This window comes from Bos grunniens, chromosome 8 (assembly GCF_055505025.1).
Source record: "Bos grunniens cultivar Pamir isolate PY7600 chromosome 8, Bosgru_T2T1.0, whole genome shotgun sequence".
Lineage (NCBI taxonomy): Eukaryota > Metazoa > Chordata > Mammalia > Artiodactyla > Bovidae > Bos > Bos grunniens.
In genome coordinates this window covers 8,677,365-8,698,333 of record NC_141172.1, presented here as the reverse complement: position 1 = coordinate 8,698,333, position 20,969 = coordinate 8,677,365, and the positions used below count along the sequence as shown (strand labels likewise).

At 37.7% G+C, this 20,969-nt stretch overlaps 1 protein-coding gene across 3 annotated transcripts in view; it reads left to right on the top strand.

The window, feature by feature from the left end:
• Positions 1-20,969, top strand: part of FZD3 (frizzled class receptor 3) — a 97,960-nt gene that overhangs the window by 15,640 nt on the left and 61,351 nt on the right. For 2 of the 3 annotated variants that reach the window (XM_086414819.1, XM_086414821.1), the window contains exon 3: positions 16,878-17,074. In XM_086414819.1, the coding sequence (XP_086270945.1) occupies positions 16,878-17,074 (197 nt within the window). Of the gene's footprint in view, positions 1-636; positions 713-16,877; positions 17,075-20,969 lie in introns of all 3 variants that reach the window. The other variant, XM_086414820.1, reaches the window with a different exon arrangement.

Sequence of the window (20,969 nt, the reverse complement as noted above, 5' to 3'; positions counted from 1 at the left end):
ATAAACTCATGGATTTTTTCCATACTTTATGTGTTCCAGTCCATTGCAGTTACTATTTTGCTGTGGCTCAGTCTGTTCTGTCTTTGGTAGTGAGTGCCTCTTCAAGATAGCTCCTAAGTGTTCTTGATACTACCCTAGTGGTTTCTGATAGCTTCCTTGCTTTCTAGTATGATCCTACCTCATTTCATAAAATTCTGCCTCAGAACTTGAATTATCACTTTCTTTAGGGAGCGCTGGTTCCTTTTAGTTGGAAAGAATTTTCACTGGTTTTCACAGACTGCTATCTGGGTGCTATGCCTATTGATACTAGGTTAGTAATTTATCAGATCAGATCAGTCGCTCAATCGTGTCCGACTGTTTTAGGTCTCTTCAAAGATGGAGCTAGGAAATACTTTTTTAAAAAAAGAAAGTTCAGCATGAGTTTATACTGATAACTTGTAGTTAAACAATATTAGAGAGTTTTTATTTAATATTTTCAAATTTTTGTTTCTTCTCATACTGAAACCTTATGATATACAGACATTACATAATTCCTGAATAATATCAGTATTACTACTAGCAGTATCATTACTGAAAGCACTGTAAAATTTTTTTGTATTTCTTTTTTTTTTTTCTTTGTATTTCTTATGTCCTTAGGATGTATTTCCGGAGAAGGCAATGGCACCCCACTCCAGTACTCTTGCCTGGAAAATCCCATGGACGGAGGAGCCTGGTAGGCTGCAGTCCACGGGGTCTCGAAGAGTCGGGCACGACTGAGCGACTTCCCTTTCACTTTTCACTTTCATGCGTTGGAGAAGGAAATGGCAACCCACTCCAGTGTTCTTGCCTGGAGAATCCCAGGGGCGGGGGAGCCTGGTGGGCTTCCGTCTAGGGGGTCACACAGAGTTGTACACAACTGAAGCGACTTAGCAGTAGGATGTATTTCACCAAGGATGTCCAGTCAGATTACTGTGTTTTAGAGTTAAGTACTCCTCTATTTGGTTTAACTCAATACACAGTTTAGGTTTGTCTTTCATTTTGATTTTGAGGACCAACTTAAATTTTTTTTTTGTTTAAATTTATTTTATAATCATGTTTAGAAACTTGATATATATATGACAAGGTACATTCAGAGGAGTCTAGTTTCTGGACTGTGTTTGTGCTTAGTCACTCATTCATGTCTGACTCTTTGAGACCCAGTGGACTGTAGCCTGTTAGACTCCTCTTTCCACAGGGATTCTCCAGGCAAGAGTACTGGAGTGGGTAGTCATGCCCTCTTTCAGGGGATCTTTGCAACCCAGGGATCGAACTCAGATCTCCCGAATTTCAGGCAAATTATTTAACCATCTGAGCCACCAGGGAAGCCCATGAATACTGGAGTGGGTAGCCTATCCCTTCTCCAGGGGATCGTCCCGACCCAGGAATTGAACTGGAGTCTTCTGCATTGCAGGTGGATTCTTTACCAGCTGCATCCTAACCTTATTCTTTTCTTCCCTTTAGGGTAGTTGTTCTTTTAAAGCTTTTTGTTTATCTTTCCATTAAAAATTATAGTAATTATAGAAACTATATAATATCTGTCTATAGCTATATATTCTTTCATGCTCTTTTGATATAGTGTCATACTGTTTGTTTTCTCTACCTTGTCTTTTTACTTAATATATCCTGGCTATTTCATAGTATCACTTATAGATAAATATTCCTCAGAATTTTTTTTTAATTGTGGCAAAATATACACGACTTCACTTTCACTTTTCACTTTCATGCATTGGAGAAGGAAATGGCAACCCACTCCAGTGTTCTTGCCTGGAGAATCCCAGGGATGGGGGAGCCTGGTGGGCTTCCATCTATGGGGTCGCACAGAGTCAGACACGACTAAAGTGACTTAGCATAGCATACATGTTGCACTAGTGGTAAAGAAACCACCTGCCAATGCAAGAGATGTGGGTTCGATCCTAGGGTCAGGGAGATCCCCTGGAGGAGCACATGGCTTCCCAATCAAGTATTCTTGCCTGAAGAATCCAATGGACAGAGGAGTGTGACAGGCTATAATCAATAGTGTTGCAAAGAGTTGGACATGACTGAAGTGACTTAGCATGCATGTATGCAAAATATATATAACATAAAATTTACCATTTGAACCTTTTTTTGTTTGTTTTTTTTGCATACCATGCAGCTTGTGGGATCTTAGTTCCTTAACCTGGGATTGAACCCAGTCCCCGGCAGTGAAAGTTTGGAGTCCTAACCACGAGCCCACCAAGGAATTCCCCCATTCCAGTCATTTTTAAGTGTGCAGTTTAGTGGCATTAAGTACAGTCACCTTGGTATGTCATTACCACTATCCTTTACTTTTTCAGCTTCTGAAACTGAAATACTATACCTATTAAACAATAATTCCCTGTTCTCCCCTCCCTTCAACCTTTGGCAACCACCATTCTACTTTTTTTCTTTCTCTCTGAATTTGACTACTCCAGTACCTCTTTTAAGTGAAATCATAAAATATTTGTCCTTAAAAAAAAAAAAAATTTGTCCTTTTGTTATTGGCTTATTTCACTTAGCACAATGTCTTCAAGATTCATCCATGTTGTAACAAATGTCAGAATTTCCTTCCTTTTTAAGACTGAATAGTATTTCAGTGTATGTTTATGCCCAGTATTTAGTTTAATTATTCATTCATCAGACACTTGAGTTCCTTCCACTTTGTGGCTATTATGAATATAGCTGCTGTGAATACAGATGTATAAATATTTGTTCCAGTCTTTGCTTTAAATTTTTTGGGGGTATTCCCAGAAGTGAAATTTTAGGATAATGTGATAATTCTGTTTAATTTTTTGAGGATCTGCCGAACTGTTTCGTATAGCAGCTGCTCCATTTTACATTTTTGCTAGCGATGCACAAGGATACAGTATCTCTGTATCCTCACCAACACTAGTTATTTTCTGGGTTTTTGTTTTGGAATAATAGCCATTGTATTGGGTACGAACTTGTCCTCATTTTTTAGTTCAGGTCCTACTGAAGGACATTTGCTTTCGAAAGCAGAACTTGCTATTGAGGTCCTTATTCATCTTTGTAGGGCCAGCAGCTAACATAGTACCTAACACATCAGATCAGATCAGATCAGTCACTCAGTCGTGTCCGACTCTTTGTGACCCCATGAATTGCAGCACGCCAGGCCTCCCTGTCCATCACCAACTCCCAGAGTTCATTCAGACTCATGTCCATCGAGTCAGTGATGCCATCCAGCCATCTCATCCTCTGCCGTCCCCTTCTCCTCTTGCCCCCAATCCCTCCCAGCATCAGAGTCTTTTCCAATGAGTCAGCTCTTTGCATGAGGTGGCCAAAGTACTGGAGTTTCAGCTTTAGCATCATTCCTTCCAAAGAAATCCCAGGGCTGATCTCCTTTAGAATGGACTGGTTGGATCTCCTTGCAGTCCAAGGGACTCTCAAGAGTCTTCTCCAACACCACAGTTCAAAAGCATCAATTCTTCGGTGCTCAGCCTTCTTCACAGTCCAACTCTCACATCCATACATGACCACAGGAAAAACCATAGCCTTGACTAGACGAACCTTTGTTGGCAAAGTAATGTCTCTGCTTTTGAATATGCTATCTAGGTTGGTCATAACTTTCCTTCCAAGGAGTAAGCGTCTTTTAATTTCATGGCTAATGTTTGAGTGAGTTAATGAACTTTATAAACTGTGAATTCCAGAAGAGGTGATAGTCGTCATGGTTGTAGTTATAGAGCTGTACCTAAGCACATGATCTCCTGGAATTATAAATAGTTGTGGGTTTGTTGGGGTTAGTAATGGTAGTCCTGACAGGAGTACCAAAGATACCTGAACACTAGTGTTTTACTTTGTTCTTTTTTTTGGGAGGGGGGAAGGTCAAAGTGACTTGAAGCTTTCAGCATTATGTGTTTACACTTGTAAGTGGTATAATAAAGTAAAGGAATAAAAGAAACCAGCTTTCTTGTCTCTAGACCTCTCATTCTCTTTCTGCCTAAATAATCTCATTTCCATCTTTGCCTGTCAAATTCTAATGGTTGTACTTGATGTATCCCTCCAGGCTTCTCTGTCCATGGGATTTCCCAGGCAAGAATTCTGGAGTGGATTTGCCATTTCTTCCTCCAGGGAACCTCCCTAACCCAGGGATTGAATCAGTGCCTCCTGCTTGGCAGGCAGATTCTTTACTACTGAGCCACCAGGGAAGCCAAACTTGATACATTAATTAATAGGACAAAAATAGGAATAGGTAATAAAATAATATATGTGGTATCATCCTGTTTTTGTTGAAGAAAAGAAGTGTATTCATGTTCCTGTAGAGTAAGTGATCTGGAAGGATTTTTGTCAAGACCAACAGTGATTGCACAATTTATTTGTGTTTTATATGTTTTTCATTTAATGTTTGTGTTTTCTGGTTTTTCTGTGAGAAACACATTGTGTTTTTAAAAAGTAAAATTAGTACAGAAACTTCATTTTTTAAAATCCCAGCTATCCTTTTTTGTCTAGCTCCCAGTTGCAGTGTCTAAGACTTAGTATTTATTAAATATGTTTTTATTTGAATGATTGAAACTTAAGGAAGAACTTGGTAAATGCCATAAATAGGCATATAGTGCTGAGAGGATTCAAAAGAGAAAAGGATCATGTGTGGAAAGGATCAGTTGCAGATGATGTTTGAATTGACCTTGAAAGGAAGGGTTTTGTTTTGTTTTATTTTTAAGAGGATACTATAATTTAATACCCCTTTGTGCCAGTGATTAACATTTTGTGGATAGGCATTTGAGGAAATGAAATTTCTTTGATTGTATTTATTCTTTAAATTCATGGCTTATATTTTTAGGATACATGCATTATTCAGCAGACTGACTTATTATCTTCTATTTAGGTTGGTATTAATAAGGTGGTTTTCCCTAAGCAAACAACAGCCTGGTGAAGTGGATTGAAGAGGCTATTCGTGTGATAGGGAAACCAGCCAGGAATTAGGAAACTTCTAAGTTGAAAAATGTGAAAAATACACAAGTAGTGGAGAATTGATTGCATTTAGTTATTTCTGACTTTAGGAAAAAATAAGCTTTTAAAATTTTAATTGATTTTCTTGCATGATAGATCACTTTAAAAGAATGCCTTAAAATGCTTATTTTAAATTAAAGTATTAAGTGTGATGACTTTGGTTTGTAAAGTTTTATCTTTTGAGACAGACTGTAATTCACAACCATTCATGATACTTGAAATGTTAAAAGTTTACTTCCTGAAGAAAAGTCAAATTTTATGGGTTGCTCCAGGAGCTCCCCTTTGACTTAAGATAAATATACTCCTGTGATAAAGTCATATTTCTGCAAACTAGCTCACTGAACTAATATTGGAAAGTATTTAATATGCTGTCATAAAACATTAACAAAATAAATTTGTAAAAGAAAAGCAAATCTATGGGACTAAAGGTATTTTACAAACGTAAAAATTTTTATATATATATAAAATAATTCTTAAAGTTTTAGACCTTTTCTCTTTAGAATTTTATTCTTACAAAAAAGTTTTTAAAGGTCTTATTTTACATCACTTAAAATTACTCTAAAAAGTTTTAAAAAAATAATTTCTTACTCTAATTTGGATCTAAAGTAGAATAAATACCATTTTTGAATTTTCAAGGCCACTCCACATTTGGTTTCACATTTAGTGAATTTAGTCATAATATTCCCAAACCCAGTAGGATACAGTTTCTATGGTTATCAGACCCTTTGTAGAGTGACAAAGATTGGAATTCTGATTCTCATGAGTCAAATTTTGGCCTTTGACTCTGTCCCCCTTTCACACTCCTTGCTAAGCTTTGGCTGTTGCTGTGCTTGAAGGCCTGTCAGCTAGCAGGTTCCTATGGTAACAGGAATGGAAATTTCAAAGAAGAAAGAGAATAGGAGCACAAAGGCTTGGTTGATTTGAATTTGAACAAAGAATAGAAGGTTCCCTGTCTTGCACCTTTGTTAAAGAAACCAGAAATTTAATTTTAGAAAGTTATTTTTCAGTTTGTAAACTTCATATACCCTGGTCTTAATTTAGTGAATAAAAGTACTACTGCTTAGGGGAGTGCTCAGTAGGAATCTTTTAAAAATTCAATCAGCCGAAGATTCTTTTTTCTGCCTTTATAGAGTTTTGATAGTCTGTGTTCCTTATATATATTCTCAACTTGGCAGTATGCTGGCTAACTCTTTTAATTTTTACTTTGCTGAAGTTAAAAATTGTTAGAGTTATAATCAGGGCAGCTTGATTATTTGAAAAATATTAATGTTTTTTGTTTTTACATAGCTCTATTGAGGTGTGATTTGTATACAGTTAACTGTACCCATTTAACAGTGTTCAGCTTGAGTTTTGACAGAAGTATATACCTGTGAAACTATCATCACTATCAAGATGTCGTACATTTCCATCACCTCAAAAGCTTCCTAGGGATCTTCCCTGTGGCTCAGACAGTAAAGAATCTGCCTGCAATGCAGGAGACCAGGTTCGATCCCTGGATTGGGAAGATCCTCTGGAGAAGGGAATGGCAATCCACCAGTATTCTTGCCTAGAGAATCCCGTGGACAGAGGAGCCTGGCAGGCCACAGTCCGTGGGTCGCAAAGAGTCCGACACGGCTGAGTGACTGACACTGCTCTACTACAAAAGCTTCCTTGTGCCCTTTGTAGTCCACCCCTCTGAGTTGACTCCCTGCTGAAGCAACCATTGATCTGCTTTCTGTCCCTGTGGATTAGTGTTCATTTTCTAGAGTTTCATATAAATGTACGTATAGTATCTACTTTTTTATGTCTGGTTTCTTTTACCCAGAATCATGATTAAGAGATTGATGCATGTTTTATTTTGTGTTTTAAAAACACCATTCCAGTTGACAGTTGACTTTTTCACTTGGTAGTTGAGCACAGGGAATTGAGCAGGGTTCCTCGTGCCCATCCTAATCTCTTTTTAAGCTGTCATTTACTAGGTGCTGTATCCTATTTTATATATTCTTATTTGTATATGTTGTTGTTGTTCGGTTGGTAAGTTGTGTCCGACTCTTTGCAACCCCATGGACTGCAGCACGCCAGGCTTCCCTGTCCTTCACCATCTCCCAGAATTTGCTCAGACTCATCTCCATTGAGTCTGTGATGCCATCCACCCATCTCATCCTCTGTTACCTCCTTCTCCTCCTACCCTCAGTCTTTCCCAGCATCAGGGTCTTTTCCAGTGAGTCGGCTGTTCACATCAGGTGGCCAGAGTATTGGAGCTTCAGCTTCAGCATCAGTATTTGCAGTGAATATTCAGGGTTGATTCCCTTTAGGATTGATTGGACTGCTTTGATCTCCTTAATACACCTATATGTATTAACACCATTTTATAGAGGAAAAACTGAAATTTAGAGAGGTTACAGAGAACAAACTGGTTAATAAGCTCAAGGACTCTGGATAAAAATGCCAGGGTTTAACTCTTGGGACTATCTTTGTAGCTATGTGATCTTTGGCAAGCTACTTAACTTTCTGTGTCTTATTTTCTTCACATTTATTATAAAATGGTGTGACTAACTATAGTACCTACCTTATGGGATTGTTGAGAAGATTAAGTTAGGTGTGTGAAGCACTTACAGCACTGCCCAGCCTGTAGTGAGTGTCCATCAATGCTAGCTGAGACACAGCACAAGATACTTATAGCTAGTAAGTGACAGAAGCATACACTTAAAGCTTTATACTCAGTGCAATAGCACAAAATAGTGACTCAGGTCAATTTTATAATTCATGATGGGGCTCACAAATGGAGGTTTTACTAGCATGGTATCAGATTGATATTGTATAGTTGAGGACTAAGCAAGTGTGAGACTTAACTTCAGGCATACATATGCTTGTATGTATGTCTATACATACATTGGCATGTGAATATAATGCATTTTTAAGCTTTGAGTTTGTTTTTTTTTTTTTTTTTTGGTTGCACTGGGTTTTCGTTGTGGTGCACAGGCTTTGTCTAGTTGCGGTTTAAGAGCTTCTCCATTGCAGTGGCTTCTCTTGTTTCAGGGCAAAGGCTCTGAAGTGCATGGGCTTCAGTAGTCATGGAACGTGGGCTTAATAGTTGCAACGTGCAGGCTCCAGAGCCCAGGCTCATTAGTTGTGGCCCACTGGCTCTGTTGCCCTGTGGCATGTGGGATCTTCCCAGACCAGGGATTGCACTGGTGTCCCTTGCATTGCAAGGTGGATTCTTAACCACTGGACCACCAGGGAAGCCCTAAACTTTAAAGTAATTATAGACTCACAGGAAGTTAAAGTAGTGTAGAGATTCTGTATACTGTAGCTAGTTTTACCTGGGGTCTTGCTATCTTATGTAGCTATTAGTGTCAAAACTGGGACATTGGACTTCCCTAGTGGTCAAGTGGTTAAGAATCCTCCTGCCAGTGCAGGGGACACCAGCTTGATCCCTGATCCAGGAAGATCGCACATGCCTTGGGACAGCTAAGCCCATGTACCACAACTACTGAAGCCTCTATGCCCTAGAGCCTGTTCTGCAACAAGAGAAGCCACTGCAATGAGAAGCCTGCACACCGCCACTAGAGAGTAGCCCCCACTCACTGCAGCTAGAGAAAGCCTGCACTCAGCAACGAAAACCCAGCACAGCCAAATAAATAAATAAAATTTTTTAAAAGTCACAGGTGATCTAAAAAAAAAAAGGAAAGTTATCATTGGTATAATCTATAGCCCTTTATCATATTTCACCAGTTTTTACATGTACTCATTTTTTTGTCTGTATATGCACATGTACATGTATGTTTATTGTCTTTGCATTTTTATCACATGTATAAGTTCATGTAGCCATCACTTTGGTTAAGATACTGTGGAAATTCCCTGGCAGTCCAGTGGTTAGGATTCTGTGCTTCCACTGCAGGGGGCATGAGTTCAGATCCCTGGTTGGGGAACTGAGACCCCACAAGACCCACAGCGTGGCAAAAAGAAAACAAAACACCAAAACGATACAAAACTGTTTTTATCACCACATCCTCCTTGTGCTTCCTTTCTCCCTGCCACCCTTCCTATTTCCAGGCAACCACTAATTTCTCTGTCCCTATAATTTTGTCATTTCAAGAATGTTATATAAATAGATTCATACAGTGTATAATCTTTTGAGATTGACTTTTTTCGTTTAGCATAATACCCTTGATATCCACCCAAGTTGCTGCATGTACCAGTAGTGACTGTTTTTAATTGCTGAGTAGTATTCCGTTACAGAGATGTTCTGCAGTTTGTTTAATCATCCACTGAAGGATACTGAGTTGTTTCCAGCTTTTTGCTGTTGCAAATAAAGCTGCTCTGAACATTCATGTACAGGTTTCTGTGCAGACATAAATTTTCCTTTCATGTAAATAAATGCCCAGGAGTGTGATTGCTGGGTTATAGGATAAGCATGTATTTGAATTTTTAAGAAACTACTCAACTATTTCCCATAGAAGTTCTATCATTTTACATTCTACCAGCAGTGTATGAGAGACACATGTTCTCAGCATTCTTACCACCATTTGGTATTTTCACTGTTTTTCATTCAGCTTTTCTCATATGATGTGATATCTTACATGATTTTAATTTGCCTTTCCCTTATGGCTAATAATATTGAACATCTTTTCATGTGCCATTCATATATATTCTTTGATAAAATGTCTGTTCATGTCTATTGTTCATTTTCAATTGAATTGTTTTTTACTTTTGAGCTTTGAGAGTTCTTTATATAGTCCAGATACAAATCTTTTGTTTGAAATGTAGTTTGTAAATAGTTTAGTCTATAGCTTGGTTTTTCATCCTTTTAAAGTCTAGGAGAATAGCAGTCTTAAATTTTAACAAAATCCAGTTTACCAAGTTTTCTTCCTTTTAGGGACTGTGTTTTTGGTGTCATTTATAAGAACTCTTCATTGGGTCTGCAAAGTCTCTGAAGTTCTGTAGCTTTATGTCTAATTTGTATAAAGTAAGTTTCATTTTTTTGCCTGTGAATATCCACTAGCTTCAGCACCATTTGTTGGAAAGGCTGTCTATCCTTGCACCATTTGAACTGCTTTTGCTTCTTCCTCAAAAATCAGTTATCTGTCCTTGTGTAGATTTATATTTGGGTTCTCTATTCTGTCCTGTTGATCTTTGTGTCTATTTCACCACCAATACCACAGTGTCTTGATTTTTGCTAGCTATACAGTAAATGTTAAAATTGGATAGTATGATTTTCCCCCCTTTTTTTCCCAAAATTATTTCATTTATTCTACTTCTTTTTTTTTTTTTTTCATATAAAATCTAGAATAAGCTTATCTTTAACTACTAAAATTGTTACTGGATTTTGACAGAAATGTTATTAAATCTAGAGATCAGATGTTGAATCTCCAATCCATAAACAGTGTTGTTATGGATTGACTTGAGTCCCCCTGAAAAGGGAAAGTGTTAGCCGCTCAGTTGCTCTCTGTGATCACTTCATGGCAAAAAGATGGGGGAACAGTGACAGACTTTATTTTGGGGGGCTCCAAAATCACTGCAGATGGTGACTGTGGCCATGAAATTAAAAGACTCTTACTCCTTGGAAGAAAAGTATGACCAATCTAGACAGCATATTAAAAAGCAGAGACATTACTTTGCCAACAAAGGTCCGTCTAGTCAAAGCTATGGTTTTTACAGTAGTCATGTATAGATGTGAGAGTTGGACTATGAAGAAAGCTGAGCGCCAAAGAATTGATGCTTTTGAACTGTGGTGTTGGAGGAGACTCTTGAGAATCCCTTGGACTGCAAGGAGATCCAACCAGTCCATCCTAAAGGAAATCAGTCCTGAATATTCATTGGAAGGACTGATGTTGAAGCTGAAACTCCAGTACTTCAGCCACCTGATGCAAACTGACTCATTGGAAAAGACGCTGATGCTGGGAAAAGTTGAGGGCAGGAGGAGAAGGGGACGACAGAGGATGAGATGGTTGGATGACATCACCGACTCAATGGATATGAGTTTGAGTAAACTCCAGGAGTTGGTGATGGACAGGGATACCTGGCTTGCTGCAGTCCACAGGGTCTCAAAAGAGTTGGACATGACTAAGCAACTGAACTGAACTGATTGTTAAGTAATCCGGACTTCATAGAATTTGTTCAGGTTAGTTCTCTGCTGTTTTCTGGAGGAGATTGTGTAGAATTGGTATTCTTTTAAAATTGTTAGATTTTACCAATGAAAGCATCAGGCCTGAATATCTTTTTTCAGGAGATTTTAAACTACAATTTGTTGAATAGTTATAGGACTGTTCAGCTTATCAGTTTCATCTTGGGTGAGTTTTGGTAGTCTGACTTCAGAGGAATTGGTCTACTTCATCTAAATTGTCTGGTTTATATGCATAGAGTTGTTTGTAATATTATTTATATATTTTTAACATTTTTTTTGAAAGTGAAAGTTTTGGCTGTGATGGGTTTTCATTGCTGCGTGTAGTCTTTTTCTAGTTGCAGAGTGTGGGGGCTACTCTTTCCTTTTAGGCCTTTCATTGTGGTGGCTTCTGTTGCAGAGCCTGGGCTTTAGAGTGTGTAGGCTTCAGTAGTTGTGGCACATGGGCATGTCACTCTGAAGCATGAGGGATCTTCCTGGACCAGGGATCGAAGCTTTGTCCCCTGCATTGGCAGGCGGATTCTTAACCACTGGGCCACTAGGGAAGTCCTTCCTTATTATATTTTTAATGTCGGTAGAGTATCTAGTGATACCCTTTTTTTCATTCTTGATATTGTGTTTCTCTCTGTCTTTTTAAATCATTCTTACTAGAAGCCTATCAATTTTACTGAAGTTTTCAAAGAACCAGCTCTTGGGTTGAGTGATTTTTTTTCAAAGTTGATTTTCTAATTTCAGTGTTATTGATTTCTCTTCTTTATTATTTCCTTTCCTTTGCTTGCTTTTGCTTTATTTTGCTCTTTTTGGTTATTATGAATAACACTACTCTGTTATAAACATTCATATGCACATTTTTGCTTCAGTTCAGTTCAGTTGCTCAGTCATGTCTGACTCTTTGCGACCCCATGGACTGCAGCATGCCAGGCCTCCCTGTCTATCACCAACTCCTGGAGCTTGCTCAAACTCCTGTCCATTTAGTCAGTGATGCCATCCAACCATCTCATCCTCTGTCATCCCCTTCTCTTCCTGCCTTCAATCTTTCCCAGCATCAGGGTCTTTCCCAATGAGTCAGTTCTTCCCATCAGGTGGTGAAAGTATTGGAGTTTCAGCTTCAGCATCAGTCCTTCCAATGAATATTCAGGACTGATTTCCTTTAGAATGGACTGGTTGGATCTCTTTGCTGTCCAAGGGACTCTCAAGAGTCTCCTCCAACACCACAGTTCCAAAGCATCAATTCTTCGGCACTCAGCTTTCTTCACAGTCCCTCTCTCATATCCATACATGACCACTGGAAAAACCATAGCTTTGACTAGACAGACCTTTGTTGGCAAAGTAATGTCTCTGCTTTTTAATATGCCATCCAGGATGGTCATAAGTTTTCTTCCAAGGAGTAAGCGTCTTTTAATTTCATGGCCACAGTCACCATCTGCAGTGATTTTGGAGCCCCCCAAAATAAAGTCTGACACTGTTTCCATTGTTTCCCTATTTGCCATGAAGTGATGGGACTGGATGCCGTGATCTTAGTTTTCTGAATGTTGAGTTGTAAGCCAACTTTTTCACTCTCCTGTTTCACTTTCATCCAGACGCTCTTTGGTTCTTCTTTGCTTTCTCCTGTAAGGGTCGTGTAATCTGCGTATCTGAGGTTATTGATATTTCTCCCAGCAATCTTTATTCCGCCTTGTGTTTTTGTCCAGCCTGTCATTTCCCATGATGTACTCTACATATAAGTTAAACAAGCAGGATTATTTTTGCTTAAACATGATTTAAAATTATTGGGGGTATATTCCTAGGAGTGGAATTGCTGGATCATGTGGCAGTTTTATGTTTAACTGCTTGAGTAGTTGCCAAACTTTTTCCATAGTGGTTGCCTTGTTTTACATTCCTATCAGCAAATTTTTTTTATACCTAGTCCAGCAATCTTACTCTCTTATGTAGTTGGTAGTTCATTTATATATAATGCAATTGGTGATGTACTTGGCTTAATATCTACCACCTTATTATTTGATTTCAATTTTTCCAAACTGTTTGCCTTTTTCTCTCTCCTATCTTGTTTCTTTTGTATTATTCGATTTCTCTCTCTATTACCTAGTTAGTTGTGCATTCTTTTATTGCTTACCCCAGAAATTATGATATATACTCTTGACTTACAGTATTCTAATAAAAATAATAACTTTGATCACTCTCCCATTAGTGTTCCCCTGACCCCTATCTTTATAATTTTATTATCACACATAATTATTTTGTATTTTATATGTCTTTTAAGGCATTATTTTTTATTTTTACAGAGAATATTCATTTCTATTTTCCCACATATTCACCTCTTTTGTGGATTTTGATTCATTTTGAATTTTCATCTTAGATTACTTTTATCTTTTAGTGTAGGTTTGGGCCAGTCATTTTTCTGTTTTTGTCTGTCTGAAAATGTCTTTACTTTGCTTTCACTTATTAAAGGGTATTTCTGTTGACCATAGTATTATGGTGAGCAGTTGTTTTCTCTTAGCTCTTTAAATAAATCATTCTGTTGTTTTCTAGTACTCCAAAGTCCAGCAGTAGTTGTTCTGTTGAAGGTAAGGTGTCTTTTTTTCCCCATTGGTTATTTTTATGATATTTTTCTTTGGTTTTCCACAGTTTAAATGCTATATGCTTAGGTGTATTTTTGTATGTATTCTTCTGGGGATTTGCATAACTTTTTGAATCTATGCTACTGCTAAGTCACTTCAGTCGTGTCCAACTCTGTGTGACCCCATAGAGGGCAGCCCACCCGGCTCCCCTGTCCCCGGAATTCTCCAGGCAAGAACACCAGAGTGGGTTGCCATTTCCTTCTCCAGTGCATGAAAGTGGAAAGTGAAAGTGGAGTCGCTCAGTTGTGTCCAACTCTTAGCGACCCCATGGACTGCAGCCCACCAGGCTCCTCCATCCATGGGATTTTCCAGGCAAGAGTATTGGAGTGGGGTGCCATTGCCTTCTCCTTTGAATCTATGGATTGTCTTTAATCAGTTTTGACAAATTCTTGACCCTCATCTTGTTATATATTGCCTGTTTATTCTTTCTTCCCTCTTTTGAGGTTCCAGTTATGTATATCCTAAACGTTTTCATGTGTTTTACACATCTAATATGCTTTTTTCTGTATTTTTCAGTAGTTTTTGGTCTGTGTGCTTCTGGTTTGGATATTTTCTATTGCCTTGTTTTCCATTTTGCCATTTCTTTCTTCTGATATATCTAATGGGCTCTTAATTTGATCATTTATGTATTTCACTTAGAGAATTTCCATTTGGTCCTTCTTATGATCGATTCCAATTTTCTGGAATCCTTGATCTTTTGTTTTCTCAAACATATTTCTCGTGTACAGTCTTGGGACTGAGCTGAGTTGAGGCTGGGTTTCAGTTTTGATCGGTCTCTGCCTCCCTGTCGTTTGCCCCCACTGCTGAAGTGTGGTCACTCAGGGGAGGAGCTTCCAGCTGTGAGTGAGTTATGCTCATGTCCCCTACTTGGACTTGAGCCTCTAATTTATGTTTCCTCATACTGATGACACTGCCAAAATCTCCACTCTGCTTTTCAGAGGCTTCGTGCTTAGCTTTTTAACCTCCTGCCCTGTGCATCTCCAGAATTTTCAAATATCTTGAAGGGAAAATTAGCTCTGTGTCAGGCCCAAACCTAGAAACTTCCCTGTTCACCCATCTGTCACTTTTGTTTTGAATTTTGTCTGTAGTCTTTTTTTTTTCCTAATTTTTATTTTATATTGGAGCATCATCGATTAACAGTGTTGTATTAGTTTTAGGGGGTACAGCAAGGTGATTCAGTTATATATATACATGTACTGTCTATGGTCTTGCACGACTACCAGAGCCCTGCTGGTTTCTTGGTTCTCTAGCATCAGCCTGGGCAAAACTTGCTTGTCAGTCTCTTGCCTTACACCCAGGTTCAACAGATACCTCCTTGGAGAAGTGGCTGCACTTATCAAGCCACCTCTGTATGCTTCCCTGCTCTCAGATTCCTGGTCTGTCTAGTTCTTTTCCTTTAGTAGTTCTCTGCTGCTGCTGCTGCTAAGTCGCTTCAGTCGTATTTGACTCTGTGCAACCCCATAGACGGCAGCCCACCAGGCTCTCCGTCCCTGGGATTCTCCAGGCAAGAACACTGGAGTGGGTTGCCATTTCCTTCTCCAATGCATGAAAGTGAAAAGTGAAAGTGAAGTCACTCAGTCGTGTCCGACTCTTAGCAGCCCCATGGACTGCAGCCTACCAGGCTCCTCCGTCCATGGGATTTTCCAGGCAAGAGTACTGGAGTGGGTTGCCACTGCCTTCTCCGAATAGTTCTCTAGTAGCCTTCAATAGATACTTTAAAGCTTTTCCTATATTTTGAAGTTGTTCTTGATGGAAATATTGATTTAATTTATTAATTTAAAATTATTTCTTCTTGCTTGGAAATGCTAATTGCATATAGTTTGTTTTATGTTATTATATATAAATGTGTTATATTTATTATATATAGTATATATAATATTATATATAGTGTTATATTTATATATTAATATATATTATATATAGTGATCGTGATATTAAGTGATAAAGTGATCATCACATACAGTTATGTATCAGTTATCACATCTCTTATACAGTTAACTTCTTTTAACACCAGTTTCTCTAAGTGACTCTTGGTTTTGTGACTGCGTTGTGTATAGAAGGCTTCTGGATAATGTTTTATATCAATGTAGAAATAAATTGATTGAGTCTTAGTGGAAAGGCCTTGTGGTGAGAATATGTTATTAGTTAAAAATCAGCAATGACTCTGAAACTGGTTATATAAACATGTGAAAAAAATATTTGGTAGTCAGAAGTCCAGATGTACATTTCTTGGGATAATTGATCTATTCCTGTGGTTATGATGATAATTTTAGTATGGTTTTATGTTTGGGGCCACTATTTTTTCTTTTTGTTTCTTTAATACCAGCTTACAGTGTTAGCTGTGTTTATATCGTATGATTTCAGAGTTCAAAGAACTCGTGTATGTTTTTAAAATTTTCTTTTAATGTAAAAAGATCAGGAAAATATGAGACCAAAGTGATATCTCCTCCTTTACCTCCCACCTCAAAACATGTACTACTGTGTATAATAACGACTACTCTTCCTCTCCTGTTGGAAAGGATTGAAGGCAGGAGGAGAAGGGGACAGATGGCTAGATGGTATCACCGACTCAATGGACGTGAGTTTGGGTAAACTGTGGGAGTTGGTGATGGACAGGAAGGCCTGGCGTGCTGTGGTTCATGGGGTTGCAAAGAATTGGACACGGCTGAGCAACTGAACTGAACTTCCTCTCCTACCCTTTCCTTTCATTTTTTGTCCCTCCTCTCCTATTGATATATGTTAGTTGACAAAAATACAGAAATTGAAGTACATAAGAAAAAGAAAATTGAAATCTCTTGTAATCCCATTACCAAGCAGTAATTAGGTTTCTGAGCATTTGACACGTATCTTTTGTGGATTTTTCTTTGTAAAATGGACTGTATTGTTATTTATCGTTCTTAGCCAGGCCTTTTCATTAATATCACCTGTAATAATTAAAATATCCATATGGATTCTGCAATACATCTCATACTTAACCATATCAGAATCTCTAGGTGATTCTGGGTGAAGAGGGTTTTGTTGAAAAAAAGAAAAGCTTCCCTTCAGAAAATTTTAATTGCCTTCAGAAGTCTTCTAAAACAGAAAAAGCAAGAATATTGCCATATTATATATGAAGGAAACTTTAACTTGTATACAACTCTTCATCTAATGATTTGATTTGAACTTTTTCCTAGCCATTCCACCCTATGGTGAATTTGGATTGCTCTCGGGACTTCCGGCCATTTCTCTGTGCACTCTATGCTCCTATCTGTATGGAATACGGACGTGTCACACTTCCCTGCCGTAGGCTCTGTCAGCGGGCTTACAGTGAGTGTTCGAAGCTCATGGAGATGTTTGGTGTTCCTTGGCCTGAAGATATGGAATGCAGTAGGTGCGAAAATCATAGATTTTTCATGGCCCTTTGCTTCTTTTGCATCATATTTAAAATTGTTTTCTAGTTCGTCAGTTTTTAAGAACTTCTTGATGTGTGTATATTACTTATAATTTTGAACAGAAGTTTCATGCCTCAGAGCTGTTCATTTCCTTAGGAATTTGGAATGAAATGAAAAAGGTGGAAAAAGAAAAACATTTCTATGAAGAAAATTTTTAAATAATTAAGAAAAACATAATCAAGATATAGATTGTTGGTATCTTTCCCTTACAGTTTTTTTTTTCTGATTATAAAAGTAATGCCATTTATAAAAGATTAGAAGATACAGAGAACATAATCGTTTGTTGCCTCATTATTAAATATCTTTAATGTGATTTAATGGGACTTGAATATCTTTATAATTTCAGTGTTAATGACTATAGTAGTTCTGTCATTTCTGTTTTTCTTTCTTTGTTTTTTTTTTCAATTTTGTTGTTTTGACCATGCAACATGTGGGATCTTAGTTCCCTGATCAGAGATAGAACCCATGCTGTCTGCACTGGAAGCACGGAGTCCTAACCACTGGACTGCCAGGAAAGTCCCTCGGTTCTGTTTTACTGTCATGTATTAACATACTCAGACCCAGAAAATGTCAGATACTTTTCAAATCACTTCCAATATATAGATTGTAAGCATTTCCTAAAGGTTTCAGGATATTTACCTGACAGTCTTATAGATTTGTGTAAGAGAACGTAATTGTTAGTGATAACATGTATTGTAGTAATACTGAACTTTTTATACTATAATGTTGTATCTTTTTGTGTTCTTACATATTTCAAGGATAAAGCATAGATGAATACCTATAGAACTTTTACTATCTAGCTTTGTCCAATAGTATTTTGCAGTGTTTGCTTCAGGTTTTTTTTCTTGGCCACACCCAAGTTCCATATGGCTTGCAGGATCCTAGTTCCCCCAACTAAGGATGGAACCTGGGGCCCCGACAGTGAAAATACTGAGTCCTAACCGTTGGACCACCAGGGAGTGCCCCAGATTTCTTTTTTAAAGAAATAAAACAGTACAGGTAGAGTTGAAAATTCCTTCGTTAGTATCCATCTTGATTTCATTTCCTTCTTTTCTCCCCAGAGATGAGATAATCATTATGTTGAATTTGTTGTTAATTCTTCTTATGTTTGTTTTTATATTCTTACTGTATATTACATATTACATTACATATACCATACATTACATCCATAAGCAACATTATATACTTTTTTACATTTCATATATGTATATAAATATATAATGTTGTTTATGTATCTGTGTTTATCTTTGTTAGTCTGGTTCATTCCTCTTAATTGCTGTGTAATGGCCAATTGTGTTAATATGATCTATAGTTATTTAGCCATCTTCTGCTAAGGCGCGTCAGTCGTGTCTGACTCTGTGCGACCCTGTAGACGGCAGCCCACCAGGCTCCCCGTCCCTGGGATTCTCCAGGCAAGAACACTGGAGTGGGTTGCCATTTCCTTCTCCAGTGCAGGAAAGTGAAAAGTGAAAGTGAAGTCGCTCAGTCGTGTCTGACTCTCTGCGACCCCACGGACTGCAGCCCACCAGGCTCCTCCATCCATGGGATTTTCCAGGCAAGAGTACTGGAGTGGGGTGCCATCACCTTCTCCGAGCCATCTTCTACTGATAGTCATTTAACTTATTTCCAAGGGTTTGCTATTATGGGCAGTGCTGCACAGAACCCTTTTTTTCTCCTTCATGTTTAAAATTAATTTTATTTATCAATACCCCTTGGAGATAGGTAAAAAGCCCATGTTGTTACTGTCATTTGATAGATGGAAAAACTTAAAACATGTATTAGTTACTTATAGTCAGTTCACTGACAATTTGCTTTCTCTTATTTGTCCACGCTGTTTTCCACCTATTTGATATACTCTCTTATCTAGCCCCATCAAACCATTCATCCACTGTCTCCCCAAAACCTTACAATATTTATAGTTCTTCTTTTAGAAATCTAAATTTCTTGGTATTTATAACAACAGTTAGGAATTACCTCAGTAGGAATCCTATTTTATGTTTTGTGTCTAGCTCCTATTGTTTAGTGGTCTTTTTTTTTAACAGATTATGTACATTTATAGAAATGTCATTATGATCTCTGTTTTGATAGTATTAAATCTGTTTTATGTCCTTACTATTTTGCCTGAAATTGCCTAACTCTGAATTCTTACTTAAATTCTGACAAACTGATCTTTCATTATAACCTTTCATTCTTCTACATCTCTCATATCCTTGTTCATATTGTATTTGTTCTTCAGTTTCTTGGATACCCCAGAGTTTTGGGGTTTTCCCCCACCTTTCCTAATAAGTCCCTTCCTGATCTCATTTCTTTTCTTACTTAGGTTAAGCTTTGTTGTCCATTATATAAAATAGTACTTTTGCTAACAATTTCAACTTATTCCTTCTACTGTACTTGTTCAGATTTCTAGCTGGAGCAATTCAACTAATTTCTTACAAATTAATTATGCTGCATATTTAATTATTTAAACCATAGCAACTCCTTTTTTTTTCCACTGCAGTCCAGATTCTATCATTGTTTTATTATATTTGCTTTATCATATCTGTCCATCCCTCTGCTGATCCACTAATCTACATTATTCTTTGAGTGTATTTCAAAATAAATTAGAGACAGCAGTTATTGTCTTCGCAAATATTTTATCAGGTCCTTCACCAAACATTTGTCTATAGTTTTGTGTGTTTTTTCTATTTAAAACTTTACAAGGAAATGCACATATCTAAAGATAGCACCTGAGTTTTAACAAAAACCTGCAGCTTAGAAAGCCAAATCCTTAGAAGGATATAGAACAGGATCATTACCATTACCTCGTGCTCTCATGTTCCTTGCTAGTCAGTCCATGTCTGTACCATCCTCTGGAAGCAACTACTGTTTAGCATCTTTCCTAGATAATTACTTTGTATATTCTAGAACTTCATACAAATAAAGTCATACATTGTATAACTCTTATTTTGCTTGAGTTAAGATTGCTGTTTCTTGCTCTGTTTTCAAGACTCAATGTTTTTGTGTTCATTAATAGTTCTTTCCTTTTTCTTGTCTTCTATTGTATAGATTACCATATTTTGCATATCCATTCTCCTATTGATAGACATTTTAAACCATAGCCGCTCTATTTGCTCTTTGTCTTTAGTCAATTTCCAATGTGGTCAACAGGAAAGATTCTGTTCATTCTCCTCAGCACTTATGCCAAATCCATGTCACTCACTTCAAACCTATGTTTCATTTCACCTTTATTCCATATTTGACCCTTACTCCCCTCAACCTCAGTCTGTCCTCCTTTCCTGAAAATCACTTTGGCATTTTGTGCAAACTGTTGTGGTCTGCTACATCTCAGACCAGTTGTTCTCAGTTTCCTTTCTTGTATCTTCTTCTTCATGGTGCTTCTTAGCAATCTGTTTCTGTTCTTTTTGATTCTCCATGCTTCCCGTGGATAATTTCATCTCACTGATTTTAACTGTTACTCACATGCTGATGACTCCTAAATCCAAATTTTTGGCCTTGGCATCTTTCTGGTAAGTTCCAAATCTGCGTAACAAGCAGCCATTGGATATCCTAACCTGAATTTGTCTCAAGTACCTCAACTTCAACATATCTAAAATTGGTTTTACTCCTTGCTCATTTTTTTTTAAATTCCTGGAAGGCATATTCCTCCTTCATCGACCTAAGCTCCCACATGCAGTCAGTTGTAGATTCTGTTGCTTTTATTTAACTAATTTCATAGCTGTCTCATTCTCACTGCCTTATCTGGTTTTAGTTATGGTTCATCAGATGTCTCTGCTCTCAATATTGTACAGCTCAAATGTCTTCCATACTCCTTCTAGTCATCTTTCTAATTAACTT